At 37.3% G+C, this 26,791-nt stretch overlaps 1 protein-coding gene across 1 annotated transcript in view; it reads right to left on the bottom strand.

Moving 5' to 3' along the window:
- LOC107686387 (importin-11) overlaps positions 1-26,791 on the bottom strand; it is a 169,014-nt gene that overhangs the window by 99,169 nt on the left and 43,054 nt on the right. The window contains exons 6-15 of the mRNA XM_016483355.1: positions 22,581-22,713; positions 20,545-20,603; positions 18,689-18,737; positions 15,651-15,721; positions 15,332-15,524; positions 14,835-14,987; positions 12,983-13,026; positions 11,139-11,229; positions 9,414-9,461; positions 8,905-9,010 (exon numbers count right to left, since the gene is read on the bottom strand). Coding sequence (XP_016338841.1) covers positions 8,905-9,010; positions 9,414-9,461; positions 11,139-11,229; positions 12,983-13,026; positions 14,835-14,987; positions 15,332-15,524; positions 15,651-15,721; positions 18,689-18,737; positions 20,545-20,603; positions 22,581-22,713 — 947 coding nt within the window. The remainder of the gene's footprint in view (positions 1-8,904; positions 9,011-9,413; positions 9,462-11,138; positions 11,230-12,982; positions 13,027-14,834; positions 14,988-15,331; positions 15,525-15,650; positions 15,722-18,688; positions 18,738-20,544; positions 20,604-22,580; positions 22,714-26,791) is intronic.

Raw genomic sequence — 26,791 nt, 5'->3', positions numbered from 1 at the left:
GCTAGGGAATTCAAATTCTGCAATTTAGTATTTGAATCTTAAAGAGGGGAAAAAACAAATATATTCTCAGTAGGCCTGAAAGATGCTGACCATAATACTCTGCCTCTATTCAGTGACTGATTGATTTTAAAGAGGGCTGCTGCCAAGTGGCTGCAGCTCTGACTCGTCAAAACAGACTGTCACTCAAAGACTGCTGATAACCTCAGTCTTGTCTGTGTCAAAAAGAATGGTACGGAAGAGAAGCTCTATAAAAGGAGACTGAATCTTGTGCGCTGTCTCTCTTAAGTTTGTCATGAACACAAGCACTGAAAGGCTGAAAGTACCCGTTTATGACAACTTACTGTTCAATGACAATTAGGCCTCCAGCAGAGGGACTTGTAATGAAAACATTGCTTCCAGTACCCTCCATTACCGTTTCCAAATAGCTGAGTCATCATAAGATCCCTTCCATGCAACACACAGAGACAAAACACAGCAATGCTTCTTCAATTACACACCTCTAATGAGCATCAAACCATTATAATGAAGCAAGCATGATGAGAAGCAAAGGAGCCCAACACAATTTTACTGTGACTCTTTTGCTAATGTGTATATTCGCTTTGAGAGTTAAGTTTTAGTTCGGAACAATCTGCCACCCCAGACTTTGACAGTTCTGATCAGCATAAAATCTGGTCCAGTCTGTAGTTTGTTCTTGCCAAGAATCACTCGCTCAGACAATAAGATGCTGCCTGATCAAAATGTATTCACACATAATCAGACTATCAGCATAATTTGGTCCAGCCTGCAACTTATTCTGGCCAAGAGACGCCTACTTGGACAGGAAGGGGCAGGATTGCTAGAATTCTGAATTGTAGCATAAAGTCCAATCCACTGGTCCAGTCTGCCAAAAATCAGCCATTAAGGCAGGGAAGAGATCACCTGGCTGACATGTATTGTAACCAACCACAATTTTTTTTGCTTTTACTTGCTGTTGAGGGGCCGGGGCCAGGAAAGAAAGAAAGAAAGAAAGAAAGAAAGAAAGAAAGAAAGAAAGACAGACAGACAGACAGACAGAAAGAAAGAACATTTCAAAATATGAAGTATCCACAACTGCTGTACAGAAAATACTGAAGAGCGTATCAGAATCTGCCTGTCCAAAAGTGACACATAATTTCAGACAGAACAAAGACTTAATTAAAATAACAACAATGAAATTAATAATAATATATTTTAAATCTACATTACAGAATAATACTATTAAAAATAATAATTCACAAATAAATGAAAAAAAATGAAGGACAAAAATGGCACAGCAACCCCTAAAACAGAAAATGATTGAAAAAAATTCAAGGAAATAGGCAATGACCATTTCACACACACTGTAAAAAAATTATTTTGTAAATAAAGTCTTTCTTTCTTCAAAAGTTCAAGTTTAATTCAGTGTTTCTTGGTGTATCTTTGTAATTACTTGTGAAATGTACCACTTTTTTTCTTTCTTTGCTGATATACCTCTCTAAACTTTGATTCTCAACTGACTTCCTAGAAATTCCACAGTGGCCATTCAATCCAAATGAAACTGGCGCGCCTTGGTGGCTAAGCAAATTAACCACACTGCATAACAAACATAAGTAATGGGTCATATCACATCCATTAGTGTGAGTTTGGGATGAGGTAACATCTGTGACTTAACACTCGACACAATTTAGTCCCCCTTAAGCTGAACTGGCACCACAGCTGCCATGCTGACGCTCTGAGCTGAAAGGTCATTTCACACTGCTGTGAATCGCACGCTGACCATCCCCTTCACACATGCTGCTGTTCTCCGAGCTTGCCTGCAGTGTGGCTGCTGCGCTGTACTTGAAACGCAATAGAGTATGGTATGTGGCGAGGGGCCAAGGGTCGCTGAGCACTGGCCTGATTCTCCACGTGCACCAAAGGACGTGACCCAGCTAGGACAAAGAAAGGACGCTTGCCTTCAAGAACTCAAAGAGTGGAGGTAGCAAAGATGGATTTTATTCCAGTGAGAATTAGAATTTTGAGTTACAGTTTGCAAGATAAATGCCAGGAAATCTCTTTCTTTTTAGCTGTCCACAGGAGTTGCATGCGGAAACCAACATACAATATGATCAGTGTAGCCCGATTTACAAACAAATGAGCCTGAGCCTGAACATGAGCCTGTTCGATTTGGTGAATCAAAAGCATACAAGCACAAGCAGTGTGGTCTGACTCATGAACAAATGACTTACAGTGTGAGCCTGTTTTGCATTAGTGAATCAAAAACATACAGCACAGCCAGTGTAGGACAATTCATGAACAAACGAATCTTACAGTACAAGCCTGTTTGTGTTAGTGAATGAAAAATATGCCGTGCATCCAGTGTAGTTTAGTTCAATTCATGACAAATGATTCATACAGTACAAGCCTGTTTGTTTGTGTTAGTGAATCAAAAATATACAGCCCAGCCAGAGTAGTTCAATTCATGACAAATGATTCATACAGTACAAGCCTGTTTGTTTGTGTTAGTGAATCAAAAATATACAGCACAGCCAGTGTAGTTCAATTCATGAACAAATCTTTCAGAACAAGCCTGTTTGTGTTAGTGAATGAAAAATATGCAGTGCATCCAGTGTAGTTTACTTCAATTCATGACAAATGATTCATACAGTACAAGCCTGTTTGTTTGTGTTAGTGAATTTAAAAAGATACAGCACAACACGTGTAGTTTGATTCATGAACACACAACTCTTTACACAGTGCGACCAGTGTAGTCTGAATTATAAACAAATGACTCCTACAGTATGAGCCAGTTCATGTTAGTGAATCAAAAAATATAGCACGACCAGTGCTGTCCGATTCACAAATTATTCTCACACTATGTGCCTTTTCATGTTATACAGCACGACCAATGTAGTCTGATTCACAAACAAATTACTCTGTTTTGTCCATTTAATGAATATTTTTTAGTTTCTTTTAATCAGTCTGAAGCACAGCCTTGTATAAATTTACAACATTAGCAGAAACAGAGTTCAAAACTGACATTATAACTAAAATATACAAACATGAATTGCAATCGAACCATATGGAATCAAAAATATGAATCTAATTGAATCAAGAGTTTGTGAATCTGAACATAATCAGCAAATCTGCATGCATACCTGGCCCTACCACACTTAATATACTTACCCCTCAATCAAACTAATTTTTGTTTTTTATTTATATGCATGTTTAATTTTTATTTGATCATTTATCGTATTTATTAGAATACTGGAACATGCATCTTTCAAAATGACCAATTCTTTTATTCAGGTTTATGGCCACTTAGTGGCCCAGTGCACTGTCCCCAATGTCCTGGGCCATAATCTATCCATGGGAGGTAATAGCTTATTGTGTCCCGTTAAAGTCCCAGGGCGAAAAAGAAACACGACAGAGTTGCTGTAAATGGGGAAGACGGATGCAACAGGCTTCCCCAGTCTATTGATCTGGTCCTAACCAATACCTGTTCAGTGCAGCTGCCCCTTTTGACCTCAAAGGCACAAGATCAGCGATAAGATAATCTGTCTGCAAAGGCAAAGCGCAAGAGTCTCGACAGAGTGACACAGTAGGTCAAACAAAGTGATGAATCAAAGGGAGGGTCTGGAGGGCTGTCAGTCGGGAGAAATGACAGTGTACAAGGTCAAAGGGATTTGCAGCCTTTTCTCAAACAAGCAATGGGGACGAATTACGAAGGTATAATGCATATTGGTAACTTCCTGCTGAATATAAACTTGTCAAATCCCAAAGCCCAAGGCACCGATGGCAGATGTCAGCACCAGGGTTACTCATATGTCTCTCTGAAAATCCCTCTGAGCCTTTCTCAGGCATGCTGTCTCATCATGACAGTGACAAATGTGCCTGATTAAAGAGTGGCAGACGTACATTTGCTTGCTCTGTCAAGAGCGAGTGCAGAGACCGCCTCAATGCCCATGAACACACACTCATGCACTCGAGTGGTTGACTGATCCCCACTGGAGCCACACGAAAGCCCACCGACACATACACATACTTGCACATACATCGTCTGCAATACAGGCATTGCAGATAGATTGTTACAATCACATGTGGAACATTGAAATGCAAGACTTTTTCCTCTCTCTTTCCTTAAAGAAACAGTTGACCCAAACATTACACTTTTCTGATAATGTACTCACCCTGTGGCCATCCAAGATGTAAATGAGTTTGTTCCTTCAACTGAACAGATTTGGAGAAACTTTATTACATGCATTACATCACTTGCTCACCAATGGATCCTCGGCAGTGAATGGGCGCCGTCAAAATGAAGATTTGAAGTCAAATGCCTTAATGATGGATTTGTTTCTTACAAACACACAGATTTTCACTTCACAAAACATTAATTGTTGGACTGGAGTCATGTGGATACTTTTTGGACTGTTATGTTTTTATCTGCTGTTACCCTCATTCTGACGGCACCCATACACTGCAGAGGATCCATTGATGAGCAAGCGATATAATGCTAAAATTCTCCAAATCTGTTCTAATGTACTTTTCAGCAAACTTTTATTTTTGGATATTTCTTTAGTTTAGTTCCTTTATTCTTTTAAAGACCTCATAAAATCGCTCACGTGCCGTTTTCTTGCTGTTTTTGATATATTTTTTATTGTAACTAAGTTTGGACAAAATATTTCAAATCAACTGTGCCATCTCTTTGCAAGAATTTGCCAAATCGATGTAGTGCAAAATGAGTAATCAATATTTTTGTTACATTTTATTGGAAAACTGTACATTTTTAAAAGTGTATCTGCTAAAATGTACTTTTGTTACCATTTATAAATATGCTTTATACTCTACTGTTTAAAAGTTTAGGGTCAGTAAGATTTTTATTAAGAAAGTTTTTTAAATAAATCTCTAATGCTGACTAAGGCTACATTTCTTTGATCAAAAATATAGTAAATGAGTAATGCCATGAAATATTATTACAATACAAAATAACTTTTCTATTTTAATATATTTTAAACTAATTTACTGTAATGGTAAAACTGGATTTTCAGTGTCACATGATCCTTCAGAAATAATTCTAATATGGTGATTTGTTACTCAAGAAATATTTTTATCAGTGTTCAAAGGATTCTTTCATGAATAGAAAGTTCAAATGAACAGCACCTGAAATAGAAATATTTTTTAATAATATAAATGTCATTAGTCACTTTTGATCAACTTAATATAAATTTAATGCAAAGTATTAATAAAAAATATTGAGTGCAAACCTTTGAACGATACTAGAGTATAGATGACCTCAAAACATGGACTAAGTCACAAAACTCAAATTTTAATTTCATGGAGTATTTTAATGTCAACATCAATGTAATGAAATATGCAAATTAGGTTTAAATCCCTCTCTCCTTACTCAATAGGAGAAAGAAAGAGACAAACAAAAACAAACAGCGGTGAATGGAAGGAGACACTGGCAGTCATGGTTTCAAATGCGATCATAATGAGATCTTCCACAACAGAGGTCTGTTTCTCCTCTCTCTCTCGCTCTAAAGTCATAAATGACACTTTGTGTAGAGTAACAGTCTTCATTACCTATTTTCTTTAAATTTTGTATCTTTGTCTTGTCCTCCCAACAGAACTGTCAACAAAACTGCATCAGGCACTGTACAGCAGTGTTGGTGAGAAAATAACAAAAAGTAGCAAAACTACAGTACAAACTACATTTTTTTAGTAGCACGAAACAAGTTTTTCAATTAATGAGCTACTTTACTAAGTAGTAGTGCTGTAGCAGCTACATCACTATATATATATATTTTTTTATAATATACAGCAAACTGACGGAAGTCACTATATTAAGAAACAGTCATTTTGTAATGTCTGTTTAAGAGATAAATATTCATTTGATTGACAGCCCTATTTAAAAAAGGCAGTGTCGCTAGCAGCTTTTTATTACCATCTTGTAGTGTAGCTAAATACTTTGAATGGGTAGTTTGACTGTAGTTTAACTACTGCAAATTATGAGTAGCTTGTCAAGTCATCTACCCCAACACTTCTGCACCTACTTAAGCTCCGGTTTTAAAATCCCTTTTATTTTTCTTAACCCTCATGGCCTTCAATAAATATTTCAACACCTTTCTCTACAGAAAGTTTATTTTACATATCTGACACCTCACATCTTCCCAAGTCTCATGACCTCATCAAATGCACCGCAGGAGTCTCCCAGAAGAACGTTGTTTAACCAATCCGTCAACCACAGCTGATATAATACTGCTTTTGTAAGAAGGCAGTAAATGTCATTGAGGCAAAGTGTAAAGATTATCCAGGCTCCCATCTGAGAGGGTTATCTAAATCTCGATATCTTTGTGCTGTTCTTAAAAAGACTTGCGAAAAAGTGAAAGATATCAGCTCTTTCCAGGGGCTGTCCTCATTCAGCATTTGATGTTATCCTGCACAATTTCGAACTCCTGAGGCCAAACCCCCCGTATACCTGTACACTTTTATGCAACAAACCTAGGTTTCCACAAGCAATCACAGTAAAACAGCAAGAAACTTTAAGGTGCTGGGCTTCATCCCACATTCTTTTTGATAAAGCGCCTATCTGAGCTCACAGAGGAGTAATGCAATAAAAAAAATAAAATAAATAAAACTTCTGAGAGAAAGCTTTAGTCTTTTATCTATAGAAAGGCTAGACTCTATCACTGCACAAGCTTCTTTGAAAGCACCTGTGGAGTGACATCACTTCCTGGGAAAAACAATACTAGAAGTGAATACCCTTTTATCTACAAAAAACAATGCTAAAGATGTTATGTTTGTTGATGTGAAACGCCATATTGTGAAGTTCTGGCTTCATTCACTAATGCAGACGTTAAACTTGCAGTTTTTTTTTTTTTTTTATGAACAGGTTAAAATGGCTTTCAGAGGAGTTTAATGATGTTTATTAAATCATACCTGTTATGGCTGACTTGCAGCTCCCCAAGGAGTTGGTTCTTGAACCACTGATCAAAGTCCACATTGTCAAACAATTCATAAGCAGCTAAACCCACGGCGTTGTAAACTGCAAAGAAACAAATGATTTTGAAAAAATTACCATTTAATTTTTAATTGAAAAACTGAATGTCAATTTGGCATTATGTACAAAGGAAACAAATAATGCATGGAAAATGAATGCATTTAATTCACCACGCATAGAGTTCTAAGTCATCTTAAATTTTAAATAAAAAAAATAACAGTAAATGTTAAATAATATTACAATTTTACAATATACAGTAATACACACACATATAAAGGATTAGACATGAAATATTTACATTTTTACATTATTACTAATAGCGCATGCTTAAATAACTAATGTTACATTAGATCTGAGCCAGATTTTTAATCTCATTTGGACCCCACTGTATTACTGAAGAGAAAGGTGCTGGGTGTGTGTAAGTGTAACCAGTAATGCATGATGGTACCTGCATCCTTCATGAGCATCTGCACGATCATAATGAGATCTTCCACAACAGAGGTCTGTTTCTCCTCTCTCTCTCGCTCTAAAGTCATAAATGACACTTTGTGTAGAGTAACAGTCTTCATTACCTATTTTCTTTAAATTTTGTATCTTTGTCTTGTCCTCCCAACAGAACTGTCAACAAAACTGCATCAGGCACTGTACAGCAGTGTTGGTGAGAAAATAACAAAAAGTAGCAAAACTACAGTACAAACTACATTTTTTTAGTAGCACGAAACAAGTTTTTCAATTAATGAGCTACTTTACTAAGTAGTAGTGCTGTAGCAGCTACATCACTATATATATATATTTTTTTATAATATACAGCAAACTGACGGAAGTCACTATATTAAGAAACAGTCATTTTGTAATGTCTGTTTAAGAGATAAATATTCATTTGATTGACAGCCCTATTTAAAAAAGGCAGTGTCGCTAGCAGCTTTTTATTACCATCTTGTAGTGTAGCTAAATACTTTGAATGGGTAGTTTGACTGTAGTTTAACTACTGCAAATTATGAGTAGCTTGTCAAGTCATCTACCCCAACACTTCTGCACCTACTTAAGCTCCGGTTTTAAAATCCCTTTTATTTTTCTTAACCCTCATGGCCTTCAATAAATATTTCAACACCTTTCTCTACAGAAAGTTTATTTTACATATCTGACACCTCACATCTTCCCAAGTCTCATGACCTCATCAAATGCACCGCAGGAGTCTCCCAGAAGAACGTTGTTTAACCAATCCGTCAACCACAGCTGATATAATACTGCTTTTGTAAGAAGGCAGTAAATGTCATTGAGGCAAAGTGTAAAGATTATCCAGGCTCCCATCTGAGAGGGTTATCTAAATCTCGATATCTTTGTGCTGTTCTTAAAAAGACTTGCGAAAAAGTGAAAGATATCAGCTCTTTCCAGGGGCTGTCCTCATTCAGCATTTGATGTTATCCTGCACAATTTCGAACTCCTGAGGCCAAACCCCCCGTATACCTGTACACTTTTATGCAACAAACCTAGGTTTCCACAAGCAATCACAGTAAAACAGCAAGAAACTTTAAGGTGCTGGGCTTCATCCCACATTCTTTTTGATAAAGCGCCTATCTGAGCTCACAGAGGAGTAATGCAATAAAAAAAATAAAATAAATAAAACTTCTGAGAGAAAGCTTTAGTCTTTTATCTATAGAAAGGCTAGACTCTATCACTGCACAAGCTTCTTTGAAAGCACCTGTGGAGTGACATCACTTCCTGGGAAAAACAATACTAGAAGTGAATACCCTTTTATCTACAAAAAACAATGCTAAAGATGTTATGTTTGTTGATGTGAAACGCCATATTGTGAAGTTCTGGCTTCATTCACTAATGCAGACGTTAAACTTGCAGTTTTTTTTTTTTTTTTATGAACAGGTTAAAATGGCTTTCAGAGGAGTTTAATGATGTTTATTAAATCATACCTGTTATGGCTGACTTGCAGCTCCCCAAGGAGTTGGTTCTTGAACCACTGATCAAAGTCCACATTGTCAAACAATTCATAAGCAGCTAAACCCACGGCGTTGTAAACTGCAAAGAAACAAATGATTTTGAAAAAATTACCATTTAATTTTTAATTGAAAAACTGAATGTCAATTTGGCATTATGTACAAAGGAAACAAATAATGCATGGAAAATGAATGCATTTAATTCACCACGCATAGAGTTCTAAGTCATCTTAAATTTTAAATAAAAAAAATAACAGTAAATGTTAAATAATATTACAATTTTACAATATACAGTAATACACACACATATAAAGGATTAGACATGAAATATTTACATTTTTACATTATTACTAATAGCGCATGCTTAAATAACTAATGTTACATTAGATCTGAGCCAGATTTTTAATCTCATTTGGACCCCACTGTATTACTGAAGAGAAAGGTGCTGGGTGTGTGTAAGTGTAACCAGTAATGCATGATGGTACCTGCATCCTTCATGAGCATCTGCACTGGGTCCTCCACATTACTGGGGCCTGAGAGAGAGAAAGCAGGCACTATGATTTTTACAATTTAACATTTTTCATTCCCTCACAATCTGCACACAATGTGCTTTAGGGCTGTTGGGAACATCTAGCACTTTCACACATCTGTAATAACTGTGACCTAACCACTTTGCAAACAAGCACTTTGCAAACAGTAGTAAAAGTGGCAGAGCGTGTAATAAAATCACATAAGCAACTAAAACGTTTGTCCCATTTCCCTTAACCAATCACAATTAGCCATCCCAAAGCGACAATGAGGGGGCGATGCTCCTTATTGTCCATGTATAATTAGAACACACGAAACGCTCAAGAGAAAAAGAGAATGACACTACTAGGAAATTAACTGAGGAGTCATTATCAGAATTATCATCTAAATGTGTGCTTTTATAATGATGTTGACTTCATAATATAATGACACATGATTTGCAAAAAATAAAACTTGCGGGGTTGCTGTCATCATTTTAATAAAATATGGTCATTTAAATGTGCTACACCCAAATTCCAAGCCAAAACACTCAAAGATCCCTTATGAATGTCCATAAGAATATTTGTTTAGCACATCGTCCTAATTTAATCATCATAGCACATTTTAATCAACTCATTTACACAGAATGCTCATTTGAGTCATTCACTAATTAATTAGCGAGCCAGATCAAAAGCAATGAGAGCGTAACGCTTGTCAGACGGTCCTTGTATTTGGCTGAAAGTGCGAGCTTAATTGCTACACGCAGCTCTAAACGGAGCAGTAACGGTGGAGCTGTTTTAGCTTAGCGGGGTGTGCTTTATAAAGGTGACATTTGCTCTGAAAGGCTACAATCAAAAAGTCCACATCTAAAGTAAAACCCCAGATGACTTTGTCAGTTTTTCCTCACAAAAAAGGTCAAGAAAATCCTTCATTTGGAAACAAAAAGAGCTTTGAAGAACTGATGGCAAGGCATGTGTTTTTAAAATGTCTTTTCAAAATATTTGACGAAAGAAGCTAACATGTTCATTACTATAGATAAAAAGGGACCTGAAGTATGAAATTTCAGATTAAAAAAAATAATACTTTTTTCAGCGTTTTCTTAACTACTCCTGCTCCAGATGTGACATTTCTTTCATTATCACAACATAATGACAGTTCATTTAACCAGTTAGTTTAATTTGATCAGCGAGTCTTTAATCAGCACATTAAAAGCTTTGACTTGTCTAATTCATTCACTGTGTCCTTGAATGCCAGGAGTCAAGCATGAACATGCTCACTTTTTCTATTTAATAAAGCATAATGAATCCATGCTTGCAGGAAAAAAGCAACAACTTAAACCAGGTCAAAGCCACTCTACAATCTTTAAAACAGAACAGCCTAACCAGCTTGGCAATAACCCTGTTTAAGCGGTTTGCTCAGCAGGGAATTAGTTATGGTTGAAACACACTAACCATTTTTATAAAAAAAAACTAAAAAAATGGAAGAAAATACCAAATGACTAAATAAAATTCATATCCAAGTCAAATGTAAACAAGAACTGTTTATAGAAAATCATGGTTAATGATTCACAAACAATAAATAAATAAAGTGTCACCACAAACTAGCCTTATATTTTATAATACACTTATGTCAAATAATTCTTAAAGAACTGATTTAATTTGATAGATAGAGTAATATTTATCAACACATCAAATAAAACCAACCTTGAAGATTCTGCACCATCTCTAGAAGTACCGGTGTCAAAGTTTGACTGTAGTTGTGGAAAATGTCCAAGAAAAGCACTTCTGTGCACGGCTGTAAAGATATTGATTAAAACAAAGAGAACACGATGTGACAAGGGCATGAGGAAGCATTCAATACAGGGACAATATTTAAACACAAACATTTACCCACCAACATAAACATGAAAAGAAAACCATCGGGTTTTCCATGGTATCCGTCACTCTTGCCAACACAATCAATAGTTTGCACTGAAGGAGGGGTCAGGGTGCGAGACCTGACTCAGTGGCCTTCAGCATCTATTACTACAGGCTGGGACACTGACTTCCCAAGCTCAACAATCACCACACATGTCAAATCATATGTTCTATGCCTTCAGGAAATCTGACATAATCAATACAGTTCAGAACTACATCAATAAGGGCAGGTACCTGGACTGGCTATGGATGATCGCAAGAGAAAAGACTTCATTCTGGACCGGAGGTTCGGAAGACTTCAAAGATTTAGCTTCTATCAAATAGGGTTGCACGATCAATCAAAACCAAAACTGCGGTATGGCTTAGTGCGATTATTAAAATGGAAAGGTTGCGATTTAATTAATTCAATATACGCACTGAATGATTCAGAGTGAGGCACAGCATAGCAGCTGATAATCGAGTGTTTTCTGTGCCTTGGAGCAGCTCGGGTCACAGTAAATGCTGCTCTACAACAACTCATCTCTACATCTGCTCTGAGTTTGGGTCGCTTAGAATTGCATTAGAGGATGCAACAAGCGCCAACCATCTTTCCAATCTCGTAATGAGAAACACTTATAAACCAATTGTTGTCAACAAAAGAGAACCTTTGGGACCCCCATGCATTTTCCCGCCAAAATAAAAGCCTGACAGCATAAAATTTAAAAAATGAAAACTTTTAAAAAGCCACAAATATTAGTATTACAATTTTACAGTTGTAATACCAGATAAATACATTATTATTATTACAATTCACTTATAAGCACCTTTCAGGACACTTAAGGACATCATCACTATTGTTTATTTGTACTGTTTATTATTGTTTGTTTATTTATTTATACTGTCAAAATATTGCAATTTGATTGGACGCAATCTTACAGAGCTCTTGAAATGAACGACAAAAGTGTTTTCTTTCTTTTTTTTTTTAAATTAAGCCTTTGCATAGGTTGAGTTGAGATCCACTTCTTTGGCTGCTGTGCAACATTCACACTGCTTATAAATACTTGCACTCAGAGGACAAGCAAGACTACTTAAGCCGAATATATAACAGGTGATGGAGATTTACCGCTGATTACAGAACCGGCTTTACTCATAAGATGCGCGTTAAATATCGCATGCGATTTATCATGCAGCCCTAATTAAGACATTCCATTTCGAAATTACCTGAAGGTAAAATGATTCCACAGCGGCATCTTTCAGAGTAAATGACAAATGTGATGTAAAATGCTACTCTTGCTTGAGGTTATAAGTTTAGTCAGTCAATGTCATTTTAAAGCCAGGACATAAAAGCCACATTAAGTAGGCAGCCAGATGTAATGCAAATCAAGTCACATGAGGGCAGTAACAAATGACCCTGTAGAGTCACGGCCCCCCTATGTAAATTCCACAGAAATGAGACAGACCCCTGATTCCTTTTAACTCAGTCACTTTGCATTTACTGACACTTCCGTTGACCTTGGAATACATCTCTGTGTAAGGTGGTGTACCAAAAGACGAGCAAATGGAAATGTTCCATATGCAAAAAAGCACCTTTAAACATTATAATAATTATAAAATCAGTCAAACTGTATTTCATGGAAAGAGAGGCCACTTACCCGCAAACTATACTTCCAGGAGTCACCGCCTGTCTCTTCCACAGCTGAAGAAAGAAACAATGTTAAACACAACTTGTCACAACATATATCATGCCGTTTTAAAGTGATAGTTCACCCAAAACTAAAAATTCAGCCAGTTATTTACCATACGGCTTTGTTGAAGAATGTCCTGTCCACTCTTTTTAATATAATGGGACTGAAGGAGGACTAAGGCTGTCGAGCTTCAAAAAGCAAAATCATCGTACTCGTGCAAAATATTCCAGTACTTTGTGACAAACAGAGAAAGATTTTAGTCATCATTCACTGAAAATCTTTAACTCCAGTTGGCTGGTAACATTGCAAGTTTGCAACTGAATCATTGAATCAAGTGAGCTGAATTTCTCTCATGAACGGACCACTTTTATGATTCTTTTACAGTGATTCGTTGTTATTTTGGAGCTTGACAGTCATAGTTCTATTTCATTTTCATTATATTGACAAGAGAGAAAAGGATATTCTTCAAAAACGATATTTTATGTTCTATGTAAGAAAAAAAGGCTGAGAAAAGAAATGAGGGTCATTAAATAACCATTCTTTTAACCTTCACAACTTCAGGGAGCCTCTCTCAGAAACCATATCCTGGTTGTTTCACCTGACAGATGTGGCAGATTTCTCTCTACCCATGATCCAATCAAAGAGTAGGTCGTTAAATGTGATGTCACCTCCTCTATCATCTCTAGTCACCTTATATTCCTAAGGGTTGGTCATCAACAGGCCAGAACAATCAGGTCTGCTGCTGAGTCACTAAATTGATCGCAATTATACAGCCTTGACAGCAGGACCGCTGGACGAATCACTGGCATTCCCAACACCAGAAACAAATCACTGGACCATGGCAATATGGATTAGAAAATTACACCAGCAAAGTACACAAAGGGATTTTAAATTACTGTACTTTGCTAAACCCATTTCCTTGAAAGGAATTACATGTGTTAAATTACTGCAGCAGGTATGGTTCAGCATCTCTGGGCATAACACTACACAGGGCTCAGTTAACTGACAAGAAAGAGCAGCTTCTTGACTTCAAGTTCATGGGTAGTACATCTGTTGTCATAGCTACTTTCACCTCACTAATTCATGCATTCTGGTTATGCTGTCATCTTCCTTTTTGACAGCCTGAGCCATATATGGTCATCATTTATGAACACCTGAAACAGTACAGTTCAGTTTGTTGTTCTAAAATGTAGAAAAGAACAGCGGTTGTGGGATTTTACAATGGCAATTTCTGGTAAATTAAGGTCTGTGGTACATAATGTTTTTAAGCAACAAATTACACCGTTCTAAGAATATATTTATATATGTGCAATCGTATTTTATATAAATGACTGTAGTTAATTTTAAATAGCATTAATGCTTATTAAATTTGACATTATAATTTCCTTCTATTGAACCTAACAATTATACAAAGACTAATTATTTAGTTGTCTTTTTAAATGTTACTTACAAAACACTGTTTATAATGAAATATTTGAATTGATAGCCCTAATAAATTAAATACATGTATACTATAATACTTTGCATAGATAAGTATATATTTAATATTATACTGTTTTACATTTTATATTTATATTATTTACACACACACACATACATATACATATACTTTTTTTTTTTGTGACCTAGCAGTCAGTGCACATGCTCCTGCCATGTCCAGCTGTGGCTCTCATCTGGCATTCCAGATTCTGTCTCGTGTATCAAATTCTACTCCTCATCTCTACCGTCTTTCTGATTACAAATGGCAAACAGCCTAGAAATATAAAAACAAAAAGTTTCACAGCTTTAGTATGTTTCTGAGCTCATAATTCACATTTACCAAAACTCTCTGGGTCTTCTTCCCACATGGTTAGCTCTTCTTCTGTCAGTAGAAAGTATTTGGATACCAGTCTCCTGCCAATCTCCGTCAGCGTTTGGTGTGTAAAGAATGCGGTCTTAATTTTATGTGCCTCCAGGCTCTCTGGCTTACTGTCTGCAATGCATATTGCAACATCACTTTAATATACAATTATGCATATAGTAATGTTCAAGATATTAGTTCGTTCATTAAAACGTCTCATGTGCTCCTACAGTCCATTAGTAAGGCAATAATAAACCATTGAAACAGGAGGCATTTTACTTCAATATCTATCTAGGGAACCTCAGTTATGACTGAACAGCTAGATTTCATTATGAAACATCTCATCGATTCACTTTTGCCCTGTACCAACTCAGAAATGCCCTTGATGTGTTTAAAGGCTGTTATCCATTTCCTATTCGAATAAGTTAGAACTTTAAAATGGAGGCACGCCATGCCAAAGACATTACGCTGCCTACCTTCAATGTTCTTGGCAGGTTTGTAGGCATCGTTTTTGACGATCATCTTGATGAGGTTCATGCACTGTACAATAAAACGCTCAAAAACAACTCCCTCGCCAGCCTCGGTGAACACGTAGCTGACCGCAAACTCCAGCGAACATTGAATAAGAGGGATGAAAGGCCACGGGTGATATTCCAGGAAGTCCAGCAGCTAGTAGAAAGCATAAGAGACGACATTAAACCACAGTACAGGAGTAAGGCTCAGCCCACAACATCTCAAGTATAAGTGCCCAGATTATTTCCTTTGCTCTCTAACTGACTGAACTTTTAGACTTACAACTTTGGTGAACAAAATGATGGTCTTCTCAAGCTTTTCTCTGCAAAGACTGCCTGGTCCAAATTGCCGGCCTGCAAATAGTAGATGGAAAGGCTGAAAAAAAAATGCTTTGGTTTCTTTGTATAAAAAAATACAAATTCTGTCATTATTTACTCACCCACATGTTGTTTAAAACCTTTTGGAGCTGCCAAGCTCCAAAATGACAAAAAGCACCATAAAGTATCATAAAAGTGGTCCATACGACTACACTTTTTATGTTTCACAGAAGTACGTAATACATTTAGGTTTGGAACAGCATGAAGGTGATAAAATTAGTGGTCAACCAATTATCGGCGACGATATTAAGCATTTTTATGGTTATCGGTATCGGTCATTTTCAAAGCCGATTTGCCGATAAAATAATTTTAAAGCATTTAAAGTAAGTTTTTGTCAGTCCATGTTATTTTGAATTTTGACATTAATTTTCATTTTTACACCAGACGTATTTATCGGTTCAAAATATCGGTTATTGGTCTACTTGATCTGTAATAATCATCAATGGCCCTAAAAAAACACATATCGGTCGACCTTTAGAGGACTGTGTCTTTAATGCATATCTTGTTATTGATCACAATGGCTAAATAAGTCAAACAAAGTTAAAAATGACAAAACCATAAAAAGCAGCTCCTCACAGCAGCCAAACGGCAAAGACTAATCTGTTTCCTTACAAGTCAACACTCAGGACAGTGTGATACAGTGTGATTAGGGCTGGGCAATATGTGCAAAAATTCAGATCTCTGTATTTTTGGGCCGATTTGCGATATACCTCTATATATATATCTCTGCATTTTCGTTTTTGTATTTTGACTTTAAAAAAAAATCTGTATTTAATATATATGTTTTTCACTTACTGCCCAATGTTGTCCAACAAAACAATACATATTAAAGGCTTAAAATAGATTTAAAATTCTACATGTCACATTTATTGTCCAACTTACAAATATATCAGCGAAATGTATATTTTAGTCAGAATTATTGCGCTCTTATTTAATTGAGCTCTGTCTGTTTGGCGCGCATGCGCGCGGCAGTGCTCGTTCAAGTCTGCGAAGTTTAGCGGAGAATCGCAAAGCAAAAGGCTCATGCACTCCTGACAGCAAAATGGAAATATTTCCATGACTTTTCAACATTTACAGACGAAGAATATACCAGTGAAATGTAAGTTATGCATTCAGGAAGACAGCACATCTCAAACACATTAAACAGCGCGAGTAGCCTGTGTCTCTGTCAGCGGCACATGCAGCCTTTCTGTCAGAGCATCTGACAGGCCGAGCCGCTTAAACTATGCGAAACTATAAACTATACCATGTCTTACCAGTTTTTAAAGGACTTAATATGAAGCTTGTCACATGTTTAGAACAAACTGGATTATGCACTTTCTCCGCAGCAGCTCAGTCTGTGTCCTCCGCTATATTTTCAGATGCGCTCGTATCAAACTACTGTATATCGATATAAACGGTATTGCTTCATATCGTAACGCTTATAAAGAAAATATTGATATATCGTACATATTTGGGGGACCTTAAGTCTCTCATCCACGCTGAAATACCAACAGGCCGAATGGAGCCTGACCTGCGGCCCAGCCAGGAGAACATATTGCCTGTAATATCACCAGTAGATAACAGCTTGCTTCTGTCTCATCTGATGATATATAACTCATGCAACGACGAGGCTGGGAAAAGCAGGGCACAGTGTCTCCAGGTGAAACTATGCAGACATGGAATTATTGTCTTTTGCTTGAGCAGAAATTTGAAGCGGTGATCTTTCAAAAATAAATTAGTTCGGCCTTTGACTATGCACTCTATATTCAAGCAATAAAGAATTCCAGTCCGTCAGAATTAACTTTGTGATCTCAATCAGAGATATCTAAAAGTTATTTTCGTACAAATCCTTTTTCACTCATAATACTACTTTCCATTAAGCTAGAGAAAAGATAATATTGAAGTATAAGGAACCAGTAATATTTCAAAATGCACAGCTTTTTATATAAATTTATTTAATAGTGATAAAAAAAAAACTGTAGATGGGACAATGACTTAAACTGACATTCAAAAGTGAACAGGAATGTTTTTTTTCCTACACTCAATATCATGTAACTGAACTATGTAACCTGAAAACATGGCTGTTATCTCTTGATAGGCAGAGGATTCAAAACTTGAGCTTTAAATCAAATCTTTATCTCTCCTAAATTGTTGTTCCTTTAAATCCAATTGTGCTACAATACAATAGAATACAATAGCACTTTATTTTCCAAACGGGAACAACTTTGAATAACATGTTGATATCACATGACTATTTAAAAGCTACCTGCTTTATCTCAGTACCCTCCTATTATTGGATATTTTTTACTGACAAAATGAATTAGTCATGGCTGAGTGCAAATAGCACATTTTTACAATGGCATCAGTAAGTTAATGCATCTTAAAAACTAATAAATGTACACCACATTCAAAAGTTTGGGGTCAGTAGGTTTTTTTTTTGTTTTGTTTTTTTTAAGTAATATTTTTATTCAGTAAGGATTTACTAAAGTGCACAAAAGTGACAACAAAGACTTCTAAGATTACTACTTCAAATAAATGCTGTTCTTCTGAACTTACTGCTCATGAAAGAATCTTGAAAATAATGTATTAGGTTTCCACAAAAATAAGCAACTGTTTTCAACACTGATAATGATAAATGCTTGAGCAGCAAATCGGCATATTAGAATGATTTCTGAAGGATCATGTGACACTGAAAACTGGAGTAATGATGCTGAAAATTCAGCTGTCATCATCACAGGAATAAATTACATTTTAAAATATACTGAAATATAAATGCAGCCTTGGTGAGCACAAGACACTTGTCAAAAACAAAAAAATTACAGCCCCCAAACAAGTTACTTTAGTTTACTAAGCCATAAAAAGTTGTTAAAATGTTTGTCGATGGGAAAAAAAACTAAAACATAATCCTAAAAACAGTTTTACACTACTGGAATTAGAATGTGAAAAGCATGTAATACTTACAGCATTCTAGAAACTGCTTCAGCCGCTCAAAGACTGCACTGAGGAAGCCCTAGGGAAGCAGACAGAGATAGTAAATGAAACATTGGTATCAGGTGTGGTTAGCGACCACGGTGCTATTGGTGCTGACAACATCTAGGTTTTCTTGGGTCATGTTGAAGGCAGATTTGGCAGGAAGCCCCAGGCAATCTTAACTCCGGTTGGGGAAGGACAGGCTGTTTACGTGGAGTGTCAGAGGAGAGATTTAGAGAGTGCCTGCCATCCAGGATACAATCCTAGAACGGTCGTTAAATATATGTAACCAGTTTGATCAACACAGGGCACAAGCAACACAGAGCTGGCAGATGGAAATTTCTGCACCACAAACAGTAAATTACAGCAGTAAATTTGCTCTTAACACTAAAACCTTGCAGTCTATAAATAATGTGATTGACTGTCATTGTAGCAGTATAAATGAAGTGCAAATGCTACTGTGTGTACATTAACGTACATTCAATTTCTTTATGCCTTAAGATGAACTACACACACACACACAAAGCAGGAGCTGTCTGACAAAATTTGCTCATTTTCAATGCCCTGCAATATCAAACACAGACAACATTCAAGTATGATGAAGTATGAACGTCGACATTAAAGTCCAAGAGCCTCCAGAGAGACAAGAGAGCTACAGCCCTGCCGGGAGAACACCATGTTTCTGTAACTTGGCAGATGATTGATAGCTGGAGGCAGCAGCTCATTGAAAATATTCTCTTTTGAGTTGTCTTACCTCGAGAATGGATCAATGATGGTGCCATCATCATTTCCTTTACCACAACTAATAAGCTCAAATTCAAAATGTCAGTGGCACAGCCTCCAAAGACGCAGCGTCCTGACAGTCTAACAAATGGACTGCCAGATCAAGGGTTGAACAGATAAACTTGGAATAAAAATGGGATCTTCTTTAAAGCAGAAAGGGAAGAAATGGGAATGTCAAATTAATTCTGAATATACTGTGAATATTAATATATCACCCAGCGCTACTATACAGATATCCCTATGTACTATATATAGACAGTATGCGTGTATATGAAGCGATCCTAACTGTCCTTTGAGACTAACAAACACATTTTAAAGCTCAGCATAACATTTATTACATGAAATCTTCTCTGCATTGTTGCACTGTACTATCAATGCTACAAAACTTTTTCTTTGACTCATTGTTTCATGCCAATTTCAGTGTTTTCAAAGACTCATTAAGGTTTAGGAAGGATCGCATCATTGTAATGTGAAAATTATCTCTGATAAGCCAGCTCCCACAGATGCATTAAGAGATGAAGGCACCATATGGGCTTCCAGCAGAGGCTGGCTGCACTTCAGCGTGTGCTTTGTGCTGGCAAATTCTCCTCGCATTCAGATTACATCGTGACAAAACTCTCATTTAACCTATTTAAATACAACAAAATGAACAAATAAATCACTATTATTTTGCATGTGTCAACACAAGGCACAAAATGTTGTGTTTCAAGGAGAGATATTCTAATGTTTAATGCACAACTACTGCAGGACATATGTAATGCCCCATCTTCCACTTGAGAATGAGCATCCCATTTAGGTGCAATTATTTATTTTTAATGTCAGAACTCCAACATCATAACCCTCCGGTTGATTTTCCTTTCAAACAACTACTCAATTTTCACAGTTTAACCTGTCTTTCTTCAAAATGAGTTTGTATGAGTGCAGAAGTGTTATTAACCCATTATCAGCCCTGACTTTGAGATCACATCTGATCAAGCAGTAAGTAAATGAGAAACAAAACAGTTTTTGCTATTATATATGAATTATGATAGACCATATTTTGTTTGAAATATTCAAGAACTCACCATGACTTCCATGTTGTTATGTGGCTCAATGAATCCATGCACAGTAAGCTTCCGAAGAACTGCAAGTGGAACAAATAAATATATGTAACAACTGTTGATTAATAAATGTTGTATTTGTCACACTAAACAAATTGTATTTCTAACAATGAGTAAGAAAAATAAGAAAAGTGTGTATGGTAGTATATAAAATCATTTTACATGAGGCAGGAAAAAGCTTCAAAGTCCCCCTATTATGCCATTTTTAAGGTTCCTAATATTGTTTTGGGAGTCTCCTACAATAGGTTTACATATATGCAAGGTCAAAATATGCATTTAATATAACCTAATTTTCTGAAGATTCTCAAACGATTCGTTCAAAGCAGTTCTAAGATTCAGTCTCTGTAAACCCCTCCTCTGCTCTGATTGGTCAGATGGTTCAGTCTGTTGTGATTGGTCTACCACGTACAGCGCGTGTTGGAAACAAAACGCCCATTGCCATAGTTTTTGAATGCTCAATATAAATTTTTTTCTTTCATTTATCATACTTACAGGTTGTTCAGTGGAGTCAGCTGGTCCAAATAAACTGGGTACTGAGCCATCTTTCAAGAGCAAGCGCTTTGTGAATCCTGCATTGAACTCCCCGAGATTAGAGAAGCAGTAGTCAGTAAAATGACGGGAACACAAAAAAAGATTGGGGTTGTACTGCTGTTGTACAGTGGAAAAAAATGAATTATAACCACTGATTCTTTGCAGCCTAATCTTTTAGAAGTGAAAATAAAACAAATTTACTTTCACAGCATAGGACATGTGTCTTCTCGACATGAACAAGCTACAGCATTTCAGAGCAGGTCAAGTCGTTCGCAGCCGGCCAACTTAGAACCAAATAATATGCATAACCATAACGGTTGCATAACCATTATGCAAATGTGCTACCCAGTGACATGTAGCTGTCAAAGAAGTGGGATTTGAATTACTGACGACTCGTTTAGGCTGTTCAGTCGATTCTTTATTTTGGGAGACAATAACTTTATTTATCGTGCACTTTCAGCTTTACAACTTTGAAGATCGTTTAAGATCTTTGAAGATTCTTTGAAGATTCGACATACAGTTACATTACACACTGCATGAAAGGCAATATTAGAAATGGCATAATAGGGGCACTTTAATTCAAATATGTATGCTTAGTTCACTGATCGGTAATCACAATAATTATTTCACTCACTTTTACTAGGATTTACATGAATAGTTAAAGAGAAAATGTATATCAGGGGTCACGATTTCATTTAATGTCTTCATTTCAAATCATCTTTTGCCTTTAAGGCCTTCAATTATTTTAATACATTAAAATGTTCCTGCAGAGCAACAAATAATTTTAACTACAAATATTCCATGTATTCTCTAAGTTAATAGTAATTAAATCTGCAATTGTAACATTTGCAATTAAAAAAAAATAATAAAAAAAATAAAAATAAGAAGGAAAGAAACATTACAAGCAATATAACAAACATACAAGTTTCTAATAACCTTTCTAGGAACCTATTAGAATCAAGTTTTCAAGTAAACATTCAGAAATTGACAAGACTTTTTGGCATTATTATTATTTAGACTTACAGCCCTGATTATTACAAAAATAAAAAATAAATATTTAGACAATTATATTGGATTAATTTGTTCAACATACTAAGAGTCTACATACATCTACATTTGGGTGCAACTACCTGCTTCTTCCATTTTATAAAAACATTTTTTTATAATACATTAAGGTTGATTGAATGGGTTTGTTTGACAAACAGGCAAGTAATTAAAATTAGCAGAATATTTTCCATTTTTAAGCCTAACTCTCTGTTCACGTTCGATTGTGGAGGGCTTTAAGCTGCTAAAGTTATCCAGCTGAGAGCAGTTAGTGGTCTGCAACATTAACTCAACCAGTGTATGTGCTTTTATGTATAGCTGCTTAAGTCTATAATCTGCAGGCGTAGGCTGGGAAATTTTCTAAGAAGCAGTGAGTGTTTCAGCACTGGTTGTGTGTGTGTGTGTGTGTGTGTGTGTGTGTGTACCTTTCAGAGAGAGCAGAGTACGCTCCAGGGAGCTAAGAGAAGCCTGTTGGTCTCCTGTGTAGATCTGCTGTAGGAATGTGTCTGTGTGATGATTCCACAAAGAGCAGGCGAAACTATAGATGCTTGATGCCAGCTAAAAAAACAGAAGCACAATAACAGGGGCTAAATTAGCATTTGGTGACAGTTTTTTGGGGGCCATTCAGAGGTACGATATGATTGAACTATTTGGCAGATTTGCTTGAAGTCTTTGCTGCTTCAGTGCATCTTTGATTTGGTGCACCCACTATGCTACTTTTATTTTGCTGCACCAAAGACAGATAAAGCCAGTACTAGTGGTCGACCGATATATCGGTCGATATTTTGCATTTTTTAAATATTGGCATCGGCCGATAAGTTTTCCTGTTTGGCCGATGCATTCAAGGCGGGACTTTTATTTTGACGGCGCTGACAGCGGCGCTGTGAACACAGTGCTCACATTCTCCCTCTTGTTCGCCGTCGTCGTTAACAGTTCTGTCTAATAAGGAAAGAAGTCGGTCTAATAATCAGATAGAACGGTTAAACAAAGGAATTAAAATGTATACAAAAAGTATTATAACGATTGCTTTTATATTATTAGTAATAGAAAGGCAAACATTATAATACTTTCTTGTTTGCCGTCAGCATTCAACAAATACGCATTTACTGTATATCATTTAAACAAATCTTTGAATGACTAATTAACATTTAATTTCACAAAGCTTGCAAACTTAGTCGGATCCAGTTGTGAGATCTTGTGAAGTGTGCATTTGTATCCTGCATGATCGCATGTTCTCTGTGTGACGGTCGGTCCGTGTGAATTGAATGCGGACAGGTGGAGAGTTCAGCTTCACTGGAGACGCGCGATCGACAAACTTTAAACTCGTGATTTCAAATTATGCTGCGCTTCATGCATTTGCCCACTGCCATATTCATGTCATTTCCACTGTGTGATGTATGTAAAATGAGTGTTACCATGGCTTTATTTAAAAGAATATGATTCCCAAATCCCAATGCACACAAACTTCCCAGAATACTGAGTGCCCTGTTGGTTACAGTGTTTACTTCCTTTTTTATTATATTATTTATTAAATATATATTTATTTGTGAACAATACTTTGTCATCTAAAGTATAAGTAGTTTATTTAACACATTTACTTTTTAATCCATTTTCAAATGATTTCAAATTTCTTAAACATTAATTAAAATAAATACAATTATATCGGCTTTATATCAGCCACCCTGTTTTCCAAGATATCGCCATTGGCATCAGCTGTCAAAAAAAACAATATCGGTCGACCACTAGCCAGTACCCAATGCTACTAATGTGCATAAGCTGCAGGATTACCCAAAATAGTTTTTCATAAATCTGGGTGAGCACTGTACGATTTTGGCCACGATTTGGGACACATTTTGGAAATCCTAAAAGACAGCTGAGATCCTACAGTGTGACATGAGGATCATGATCATATGTCTGTAACATAGGCTACTTTAGTTAAAATTCCTCAATGGTCGTGTAAAACAACACCCTTTTTACCTTGTCAAAAACAGCTCTGTTTACAGTGAATCATTTCGGTGCATATCTCTTTAAATGATATTGAGCTACTGTTCACTACACCCCTCTCTTCTCATTAGGCGTGTCGACACAAGACACTGAATTGCTGCCTAAGAATCCGTATATGACTCAGAGGTGGTCACATTCAAATAGCTAGCTATCTATGTAGAAACCGGCTGCAAATTGAAAGCTTGCTGGACGACACAGTTTCAGACTCAGACAGTCCATAATGAACTGGCTGTGTGTCTTCTTTTCAGTTTTTCTGAGCTGGCAGACAAACCCAAACCTAACTAAATGCAAAAAAAAAAAAAAGCGAAAATTTCATCCGACGTCCCCGTGAAAATACGGGAAGGCATACAAAATTGTGAAAAATGTTAGCTAACAGGTCCACAGGATACGTTGCTTGGATTGTAATTTTAAGAATGAATCTAAATTAGTAATAATACATTATATATAAATAAATATGCACACTCTCCACTCAATCCATGTATTTATGTATTTATTCATTTGCTAAACAGCCATGTAAATTGGCAGAATAATGTACAGCCAGTTAGTTAAAAAATAAATCCTGACAGTGTAATTATCTATAAACCTGAAGGGGTTTATTTTGCGTTAATAAACGGATAACATTAATGTTCACTCAGCAGCACCCAGATATTTCTAAAGGGCAGTGATTCTTTTAAAGCTTAAATTATTTAAGGCATTACAGCATCAACATAAATCTTAATAATGGGGACAGCAAAACTAGCAACATCTCAGAACAACAACAAAAATAATAATAATAATAATAATATAAAAAAAAAAACAGTTTGCAAACTGGCCAATCAAACAACCTAAAGTACGAAGAAAACTGTGATTCATACAGTTCACATTACAAAATCATCCAGCATACAGAGAAAAACCTTTTCGTCATAGCTTGAGGACAGTGAGACGTCAGCATTAATATTGTCCATGGTTCCTTTAAAGATATTCTCAAATCACTAGAGGATGCAAGCACATCATCAGTCACAAAGACTGCGGCACGTAACGCTTTCCTTGAAGAGCACTTCAGAAGAACTGCCTGACAAGAACAAAAACTCAATCTGTTTTCTGTTTGCATAGCAGATGATTAAAGATTAGCATTAATTACATATATGAGTTGCATAATAAATGACTTTTCATAATGATAAATGGCATTTGGAGGAAAGAACATAATGATGACTACACTTGAGAGAAACTACAATTATATTACAATCAAATATTAATGCAGAACTCACTAAGGCAGGTGTTGAGAAATTAACTTAAAATGCACTTTATGGAGAAAAGCATCATAATCTCCCATCATATTACAGAAGGTGTGTGTGTCACAGTGAGGTTGAAAAGAAAGCAATTTGCAGTCCATACCAGGAACAGATACTCATCTACACTGACTGGGGCTTGGCCTTCTTGTCACTATGGCAACGTGCCTGGCTGAATGCCCATGAGAGATGCACGAAAAGTGAAAATTTATGACCCGTTTCTGGACATCTTACAGAAAGTCGGATATGGCACTTTACACAAAGAGGGCGCAAAAAATGGGTATGAAAATAATATTGTGGCGAGGGGGTCGTGGTTCAGCGAAGTCTGCAGCGGGAGAGAGGGACGGGAGACGAGCAGTGAGTAAGTAGGTCAAGTGCAAAATGATGAACACCTGTGTCTGATTGCAGTAATTAGCCTGGAGAGACCGGATAAAAGGCAGACTGGAGAGCATGGTTGAGAGAGAGAGACGGGGACTCGTGGCCATCCCTTAGCCGGAGAAGGAGAACCGGCAGAACTGAGTTTATGCCCTGGGCAGATTGAGAACGCGCTGGAAGCGCCACTTTTGTGTTTTTGTTTAACTTTAAGTGAATGAATAAAAGATCCACGAGTCTCCAACCGCCCACCTGAGTCACTTCCTTCTTCCCACTACGAACTTTGCTACACTGGTGCCGAAACCCGGGAAGGAAGTGATAACGCCGCCGCCATCATGTCATCTCCGTCAAGTTCGCCATTTGCGGAGGTCATCCACTCGCTCGCGGGCCTCCATCAAGAGCACCATCAAGCGCTGCTGGACATGAGGGAGGATCAGGAGCGTCGATTCCGGGCCCTCGTCCAGACGCAGCAGGAGGACCGCGAGCTGTTCTGGAGCTGGATGGACCGGGAGGTTCGGGCTGGGGGAAGTTTATCTGCCCCGGCCCTGCCAGCCCACCTGCCATTGAACAAACTGAGCCCTCAGGATGATCCGGAGGCCTTCATCGACCTCTTTGAGAGGACCGCCGAGGCATGTGGGTGGCCCCGGACGAACTGGCCAGTGCGCCTCATCCCGCTGCTGTCAGGGGAGGCCCAGATGGCTGCGCAGCAGCTGCCAGTTCAGAACCTCCTGGTCTACGACGACCTCAAGCGAGCCATCCTCCAGCGGGTCGGCCTGAACCCCGAACAACACCGTCAGCGTTTCAGATCACTGGAGCTGGGGGAACATGGCCGCGTGGTGCTGGAACAGTTCGTCGCGCGGTTGCCGAAGAACACCGCGCAGTGGGTCCAGTGCCACCGGCCGGCGTCGCTGGACCTGGCCATTCAACTGGCGGAGGACCAGATGGTGGCGTGCCAGGGGGGCGGAACCCTGCCCTCTGTCTCTCTCTCTCTC

The sequence above is a fragment of the Sinocyclocheilus anshuiensis genome, unplaced genomic scaffold (assembly GCF_001515605.1).
Source record: "Sinocyclocheilus anshuiensis isolate Anshui unplaced genomic scaffold, SAMN03320099.WGS_v1.1 scaffold1207, whole genome shotgun sequence".
Lineage (NCBI taxonomy): Eukaryota > Metazoa > Chordata > Actinopteri > Cypriniformes > Cyprinidae > Sinocyclocheilus > Sinocyclocheilus anshuiensis.
This window is presented reverse-complemented; position numbering and strand designations above follow the sequence as displayed.